Source organism: Drosophila biarmipes, unplaced genomic scaffold (genome assembly GCF_025231255.1).
Source record: "Drosophila biarmipes strain raj3 unplaced genomic scaffold, RU_DBia_V1.1 ptg000005l, whole genome shotgun sequence".
Lineage (NCBI taxonomy): Eukaryota > Metazoa > Arthropoda > Insecta > Diptera > Drosophilidae > Drosophila > Drosophila biarmipes.
Window position 1 is genome coordinate 76459 of NW_026114527.1, and position 9469 is coordinate 85927.

At 40.4% G+C, this 9469-nt stretch overlaps 1 protein-coding gene across 1 annotated transcript; it reads left to right on the forward strand.

The window, feature by feature from the left end:
• Positions 1 to 2014: 2014 nt before the first annotated feature.
• On the forward strand, positions 2015 to 7219 carry LOC127011671 (uncharacterized). Its single transcript, XM_050889676.1, has 3 exons — positions 2015 to 2497; positions 3092 to 3398; positions 3627 to 7219. Exons 1-3 carry the CDS (start codon positions 2015 to 2017, stop codon positions 7217 to 7219), a joined length of 4383 nt encoding a protein of 1460 aa, XP_050745633.1.
• The last annotated feature ends 2250 nt before the right edge of the window (positions 7220 to 9469 follow it).

Genomic DNA, 9469 nt, shown 5'->3' on the forward strand with positions numbered 1-9469 from the left:
AACCTATGTGGCAACTTGAGCAGGTTTTAAATATAGGGGATAACAAAGCGTTGGTATAAAGGTTATACAATATTTCTATTCATTTACAATTTACAATTACATCAGACTTCGAGGGTGTTAAATATATCTTAATGGAAGATCATGTGGGTGGTATCTTTTAAGTTTTCTTCTTGTTGGTTTCCAAATTAGCCTCTTCGCCAAGGAGTTATGATGAGACCTAAGACGTCTGAAGTAGTTTTTATACAAGTCTGATTGACAGTTCTGTATACCCTTGCAGAGAGTATAATGAGTCAGAATTTTGCAACGCAGTGAAGGAGACGTTCCGACCCCATACAGCATATATATTCTTGATCAGCGTCACTAGACGAGTCGATCTAACTATGTCCGTCTGGCCGTCTGTCCGTCTGTCTGTCCGTTTCTACGCAAACTGGTCTCTCAGTTTTTAAGCTATCGGGCTGAAACTTTCCCAAAAGTCTTCTTTCTATTGTATAGAAAGAAAGGTATATGTTAAAAAACACGAAAGATATAATTTTTTTTAGTTCCCCGATAGTTCCTATGGGAGCTATAAGATATAGTTGTCCGATCTGGCTGGTTCCGACTTATATACTACCTGCAATAGAAAGAAGACTTTTGGGAAAGTTTCAGCCCTATAGCTTTAAAACTGACAGACTAGTTTGCATACAAACGGACGGAACTCTCGAGAAAAAAATGTTTAAAAAAATTATATCTTTCGTGTTTTTTAACATATATTTTTCTAAGCTTGGATATAAAATTTCTAAATTAGTTCTGAATTTCGAATTAAATTTTATCAAAATCGGAGGACTATATCATATAGCTCCAATAGGAACAATCGAAAAATTAATGGTAAAAAAATATTGAAAAATTATATCTTCGGTGTTTTTTAACACATAACCTCCTACGCTGGGAAATAACATTTTATATTTGGCTTTGAATTTCGAATTAAATTTTATCAAAATCGGACGACTATATCATATAGCTGACATAGGAACGATCGGAAAATTAGTAGGAAAACATGAAATAAAAATTATATCTTTTGTGTTTTTAACATATATCATATATAAGCTTGAAAATAACATTTTTAATTAGTTCTGAATTTCGAATTAAATTTTATTAAAATCGGACGACTATATCATATAGCTGTCATAGCAACGATCGGATAATTGGTGGGAAATAATGTGAAACAAATTATAGCTTTGGGGCTTTTCGACATATTATCTTATAATATTGGGAATATACATTTTTATACTTTTAAGAATTTTGAATTAAATTTAAAAAAATTATTGATTATTTTTTATAGCTCAAGGGTATACAAATTTCGGCTTTCCGAAGCTAACTTCCTTTCTAGTTTTTTTATAAAATCGATTTCTTACATTCGATCGCATGGAATAAGGAATTGTAAACTCACGATATGAAAATCTTGTGGAGTTATATATATAGACATCTGTATTTCAATAGAAACTAGACCTTTGGATTTGGTTATTTCTTGACTTATTCCTTTTATGTCTGTTGGGAAATAGTTCGTCTTTATGTTGAATTTAAATAGTATTACATTTGCTTCTTTACTTTTGCCTATTTACCTATAACCTATTTTTACCTATTACCTATAGTACCTATTTTTGCGCACATCATTGTATTGTAACCATTTGGGAGCTTTAAGCTCACACGCATAGCCGAAATTGCAGTGCAAGGCGTTAGTATTAGAACATCACGCGATCGCTTTTCTGTTCTTTTTCTGCACGTTTTGCAAGCCGGCTGCATTCGCTTGTTGATATTAACCGCAACCGCTCGCTGATAGCAACCCCGCTTAAAGTATTGTAAACCCGCTAAATAGTGAAAATAAATGCATAAAACTATAATAAAAACCATAATACAGTCCACTATTCATAAACATAACAAATTTTGGTCCTTCGAGCCGGATACCCGCGTTTATTTGTGCATTTACTTTTGTGAACATTAGAGACAAATTTACCGTTTTTTCGTCATGAACGCGATAATGCATAGAACGATTCAACAACGTGGTGCCTGCAAGGGGCAAATAACGCGCACCCTCAACAGTGCTGTGGAGTTTTCACAAAGATGTGAGAATGTGGAAACATTGCAATTCAAGCTGGAGCGTTTGGTCGCCACTTTCAACCACTTTATGGAGCTCTCAGATGAGTTAGTGGAATTTCACTTGGAGGAGGGATATGAAGACCCTGGATTGGACATACCCGAATACGAAGACAAGTTCTACGCCGCGCATGCTATTTTTAGTAACGCCATCAAGGACATGGGAGGTCAGGATCATGGACAGGACCAGTCGAACATTCTACTTTCAAGTACAGTGGAACGCCTATTTGAGGGACAAAACAACCTTTTGGAGAAAATTCATACTTCATCGGGAACTGCTGATTTAAGGTTTGAGAAAATTCGGATTCCCACATTTTCTGGTAAATATGAGGATTGGAGCCAGTTTAGTGATCTGTTCTTAAGCTCAGTAAATAGTAACGAAAAGCTCTCCAAGTGCCAAAAGTTTCATTATCTCAAATCATATCTGGAGGGAGAAGCACTGTCCCTAATTAAACATATTTCCGTCTGTAATGATAATTACCAAGACGCATGGGAAAAATTAGAAAATCGTTATAATAAAAGGTCGCTCATCGCTCGATCGTTTGTTCAGAATTTTTTATCGTTGCCAACCGCTAACAATTCGAATATTGCAGAATTACGCAAGGTAATTGACTCGGTCGACGAATGCATTCGAGGCTTACATGCGCTGAACTGTGACAGCCGCGATGTATGGCTCATTCATATTTTGCTGTCAAAGTTAGGTTCAGAAATTAAACAAGCTTGGGCCAACTGCAGTTTATCGGCCACTGAAGACGTCACCATAGAGGAGCTGTTCGCCTTTCTTTTCGCTCATTGTGATACTTTGGAGTCTTGTCAGGATTTACCCGCAATGCAACCCTCAAGACCAGCCCAGAGTAGACGCCGACAAGCCGCTTTTCATGCCAGTGGATCAACTCAGTCGTCTCGCGAATGTATATATTGCCAAGGACAGCATTCTATATATTCATGCAATGAATTCAAGGCACTGGATGTAGTCAGCCGCCGCACCTTCGCCAAGGATACAAAATTATGCTTCAACTGCTTGAGTCGATCGCATCAAGTCAGGGATTGTAAGTCATCGAACACTTGCCGTCAGTGCAACGCTAAGCATCACACGTTAGTACACCCGATTGAAGCAAGATCGGTTCTTGTGGCACCTGCGCACTCGACTGCCGCTGATACGAATACTGCCGCTGTTAGCCATCATATTTTGGAGAGGGCCAACAATCCAGCCCTACTGCCAACTGTTGTCGCCAATGTTATTGACACATGGGGAAACGAGACCTCGTGTAGGTTATTGCTCGATACTGGATCAACAATAACCATGGTATCTGAGTCGTTTATCCAAAGGATCGGAATTCCTCGCACGCATGCCCGCATTTCGGTAGTTGGTTTAGGTGCTAACCCGGCTGGTGTTAGCCGAGGTCGCGCTAGCTTCACCTTACTCTCAAGAACCACGACTGCATCATTGGAAGTCTCTTGTCTAATTATGAGTTCTCTAACTTCTACGATTCCAGCTCAGCAGGTCAAATCAAATGCAACTATTTGGACCAAGATTCGCAGCCTACCGCTAGCTGACCCGACGTTTGCATCTCCGGGCAAAATCGACGTTCTCTTAGGCGCTGATCAGCTGTGGAACTTATATACTGGACATCGCCGAGAGTTTGGTATCGAATACCCCATCGCACTGCATACTAATTTTGGTTGGGTTATTACAGGCAGCTACACTGATGGTAACAAAGCATCTACGCACGCACAAGTTCATCACGCTTATGAAGATTTGGATTCCTTAGTTCGCTCATTTATGGACATGGAACAAGTGCATCCGAGTAAAACAACGATAGACGCCAGTGATCCCGCCGAACAACATTTTCTGAAAACACATGCACGTAGAGAAGATGGTGTTTATATTGTTCAATACCCATTCAAGGAGCCCCGCACGCCAATTGGCTCCACTTTGCCACAGGCTTTAAACCGCCTCGCCGCTTTGGAAAGGAAATTTAGAAGATTCCCCGCACTCAAACAACAATATGTGGATTTCATGGATGATTATTTAAATCGAGGACATATGGAATTGATTCCGGCTGCTGCAGGCGGTGAGGATCCCGCACTTTACAACTATTTGGCACACCATGCAGTTTTTAAGCCAGATAGTACTACCACACGTTGCCGAGTGGTATTTGACGGCTCTGGAAAGGATTCCACGGGTCATTCTCTTAATTCGCGACTGCATATAGGACCGCCTATTCAACGGGACTTAATTGGAGTATGCCTTCGATTTCGTCAGCATCGTTATGTATTTTGTGCAGACATCGAGAAGATGTTTAGAGGCATTTTGGTGTCGGACGAACATACACAGTACCAACGCATAGTTTGGAGGAAGGATGAAAACGCTACGATGGATCATTATCGACTGTTGACAGTAACATATGGATTAGCTTCATCGCCGTTTATTGCAGTTCGAGTTCTTAAACAGCTCTCGAATGACTATGCCGAATTGTATCCCACCGCTGCTGTCGTGCTCAACAGAGACGCGTACGTTGATGATATTCCTACTGGATGCGACAACATCAAGGATCTCATTGCACTCAAAGATGAATTGATTCTGCTTCTTAGCGAAGCTCAATTCAAATTGCGAAAGTGGAGCTCAAACTGTTACGCCCTTTTAAAGTCGTTGCCAAAGGAGATTTGTGAGTATCCACCAGAGGATTTAGAGGAAGACCGCTCAATTCGATTTGCTAAAGTCCTGGGATTGTGTTGGGAACCAAAACCGGACTATATTTTCTTCAAATTAGAAACCCCCGCATTTACGACTGCTCTTACTAAACGCATATTGCTTTCAGAACTAGCCAAGATCTACGACCCGCTGGGTTTGCTTTCGCCAACTGTTGTTTTTCTGAAGATCCTATTTCAAGATAGTTGGCTAAGTTCTGTCGATTGGAATGAAGTACTACCGCAGCAAATATGTACACGATGGCAACAGTTTGCATCGGAAATGCATTTATTGGAAACTTGTCGAGTTCCTCGCTACATATCTGCACCACATCAAGAAATGGAACTGCACGGATTTGCTGATGCATCATCTCAAGCGTATGCTGCCGTCATCTATAGCCGCGTCGAAGTCAAAAATGGATATGCTGTCAAACTGATTATGGCTAAAACTCGCGTAGCCCCTATTAAGCCTATCTCCATTCCGCGACTAGAGTTAAACGCAGCTCATTTACTCTCTAAACTGATTTATCTGGTCAAGCAATCATTAACTGTTCCTATTTCCAGAATTAATTGTTGGTCAGACTCTGAAATAGTCCTGCATTGGCTATCTTCTCCGCCTAGGACTTGGAACACCTATGTTTGCAACCGCACTGCTGAAATTCTAGAGGTTTGCCCACGCAGCTGCTGGCAACATATTCGAAGTGGTGATAATCCCGCAGACTGCGCATCGCGAGGAGTACTGCCAAAGGACCTCGTGGATCATCAAATATGGTGGAATGGACCACCTTGGCTATCTCAGTCACGTTCAGCTTGGCCACCTGTTAAAGCTAAGTTTGTTCTGTCGACAGAAGGAGAGGCCTGCCTAGAGATGAAGGCTGAAACGAAAGTTAATCTACACATTTCCGACGACGGAAATTCGCTATCTTGTATGATCAACAAATCCTCCTCATGGTCCCGTTTATTAAGGATAGTCAGCTACTGCCTTCGCTTCGTTCATCGTCTTCGTGAGAGGAATCGACTTTCACCATTCCTATCGGCGTGGGAGCTACAATATGCACGAGCTAAGATCTTTACGCACGCTCAAAAGGAGTTCTTCAACGTGGAGTACCAGCAGTTAACTACCGGACAGCCATTGTCGAAGAAATCGAAGTTGATCCGCTACACACCCTTTTTAGACGAGCAGAGAGTAATGCGTGTTGGTGGTCGCATCGATAATTCTATAGCTACTTATGACGCAAAGCATCCCATTCTCCTTCCTAAGGAATCTCCAATAGCTGGTCTGCTAGTTCGCTATCAACATGCTGCATTGTTACACGCTGGAGTCGAATACACGTTTCATAGTCTACGCCAAAGGTATTGGATTCTAGGAGCTCGGAACCTCGTCCGCAAAACTGTATTCAATTGCAGAACTTGCTTTCTGCAGCGAAGACACACGAGTTCTCAGCTTATGGCTGATTTACCGGAGTTTCGAGTTCAACCCGCCCGTTGTTTTCTGCACACTGGATTGGATTATGCTGGACCTGTGTCAATCAAAACATCGACAGGCCGGACACCAAGATTTGGCAAAGCTTGGTTTGCGATCTTTGTCTGCCTATCTACAAAAGCGCTTCACATAGAATTGGTCAGCGATTTGACGACATCCGCCTTTATAGCCGCTTTCAAACGCTTTTGGTCTCGACGTGGACCTATATCAGATTTATACTCGGACAATGGAACGACTTTCCATGGAGCCAAAAGAGATTTAGCTGAAATGCAACGAATGGCAATAGCTCAAAGTCAAGATGAAGAAATTTCAAGCTTCATGGCCAGCCACGAGATTAATTGGCGTTTCATTCCGCCATCTGCTCCCCATTTCGGAGGCATTTGGGAGACTGGTGTGAGATCCATAAAGCTGCACTTAAAACGAGTCATTGGCAGCAGTGCCTTGACATTCGAGGAGTATTCGACCCTGTTAATTCAGATTGAAGGGCTTCTGAACTCTCGCCCTTTATGCGCACCTAGCGATCACAGTCTTAACCCGCTAACTCCTTCTCATTTTCTAACAGGTCAGCCTCTCACGTCGGTACCAGAACCATCTTTCCTGGATGTAAATATCAACAGACTGCAGCGCTGGAGACAACTACAGGCCAAGGTTCAAGGTTTCTGGAAACGTTGGAATCTCGAGTATCTCAGCACGCTTCAACCTCGCACGAAATGGCATCAAGATGCTCCAAATGTTGCCGTGGACACACTGGTTGTGCTGAAGGAGCCCAATCAACCGCCAAGCAAGTGGATGCTAGGACGAGTCACCGAAGTTCATCCTGGCCAGGATCAGAGGGTTCGGGTGGTCACCGTTAAAACCGCCAAGGGAATCTACAAGCGCCCTATTACGAAAATTGCTGTGCTTCCTTTGAACTGAACCGTCGTTCAGGGGGGCCGGTATGTTGGGAAATAGTTCGTCTTTATGTTGAATTTAAATAGTATTACATTTGCTTCTTTACTTTTGCCTATTTACCTATAACCTATTTTTACCTATTACCTATAGTACCTATTTTTGCGCACATCATTGTATTGTAACCATTTGGGAGCTTTAAGCTCACACGCATAGCCGAAATTGCAGTGCAAGGCGTTAGTATTAGAACATCACGCGATCGCTTTTCTGTTCTTTTTCTGCACGTTTTGCAAGCCGGCTGCATTCGCTTGTTGATATTAACCGCAACCGCTCGCTGATAGCAACCCCGCTTAAAGTATTGTAAACCCGCTAAATAGTGAAAATAAATGCATAAAACTATAATAAAAACCATAATACAGTCCACTATTCATAAACAATGTCTATAATATAATTATCTTGGGGGTCGTGAAAGATATCAGAAGTTCCTTTTAAAATGGATATGTCGGCACCTGTGTCTATTAGAAAGACAAGTTCTTTTCCAGTAGCTACATTGATAAATGAAACGAATATTTATACCCTTGCAGAGGGTATATTGATTTCATTCAAAAACTTGCAACGCAGTGAAGGAGACGATTCCGACCCCATAAAGTATATATATTCTTGACCAGCGTCACCAGCGTCACTAGACGAGTCGATTTAACCATGTCCGTCTGTCCGTCCGTCTGTCCGTTTCTATGCAAACTAGTCTCTCAGTTTTAAATCTATCCGGAAACTTTCCCAAAAGTCTTCTTTCTTGCGGGTAGTATATAAGTCGGAACCAGCCGGATCGTACCACTATATCTTATAGTTCCCTTAGGAATAAATAAAAAAAATTATATTTTTGGTGTTTTTTAACATATAACCTTTAAAGCTTACAAATAACATTTTTAGAATTTTTAAGAATTTCGAATTCAATTTAATAAAAATTGGACTACTCTAACATATAGAAGTCGAAAAAATGGTCGAAAAAAAGAATGAAAAAATGTATTTATACTATCACTGAAGTCGGCAGCAATCCTGAAAAATTTAACATAGTGTTCTAAAGTTTATTATTTCTTATAACTGCAATGGTATACAAACTTCGGTTTGCCGGAGCTAACTTCCTTTCTTGTTTTTGACTGAGATTAATAGTGTGGACTCTTAAATCTTCTACTGCTGAACATATAGAGGGTTTTGGGAGTTTCCTAATGTATTTTCGGCAACTCTGACATAGTTTTGTTAGGTGTTGTTGTTGTGGCCTCGATTTGAGTTTCCGTGTCCTCTATATTTGCCTCCATATAGGCTTCGTCCTTTAATATTATTCTGGTAGTTGTTGTGGTTGTTATAATAACCCCGAAAATTGCTTCTATAAATTCCACGTCCGCGGTTTGCGCCGCGCTGTTAGTAGTATTCTTGTAGTAAAGGACACTGTTTGATTGTCCAGTTGCTTCTGTGCAACTGTTTATAAATTTTGATACGGCATCGTTCATGGTATTAAAGGTACCAGCTTGCGTGATAAGTTATACCTTATCGATTGTACCATTTTTAGTCATTGCTTTGACTGCATGGTGAGTGGAAAAACTTCTAGCTAACTCTAGAGCTAAGCCGTCTGTGATATATGCACCTTCTTTTGTCATCTGCTCAACATCTTGTGTATACTGGTTAGCATTTTTTTGTTGTAGGTTTATCAGTTTCGCTGACAATACTTCTACAGTTTCGCCTTTGACGTTGCCTTTTAATCTGAACACCACTTTAGTAATTGTTGTTTCGTTTCCGTCTAGATTTCTGGCGACACCTTTTCCCTTTGTTTTTATTATGGAAACTGCCAATAACTTGAAAAGTAATGCATCAAAAAAATTGTTACGTTTTCAGCTTTACCATCGAAAACTGGTATAAGCTTGGATGCTGTACTAATAAAATCAATATTGGATTAAGCCATTGTAATATTGTTATTTATTTTATTCTCTATTATGCTTAAACTATCATCAGAATCTGTAGAATTATCCAGATCTGGCATTAATATAGCTGTAATAGTAAGATTTTTTAAATCTAACTCTTCTATTTTGGGGTTTATTTCTGTAAGTTTTTCTGATTTCAGTTTGTTCTGTTGATTCCGGTTCATCACCAGTTTAATTTGTTATAAAAGTGTTAGGAATGATCAGTACTGATAAATCTGAATTGAACTTGTGTTTAATTGTCTGACCAAAAATTTTTTTATTTGGGAACAATGATCTTGATTTAATTTTTCCCTCTGGCCAT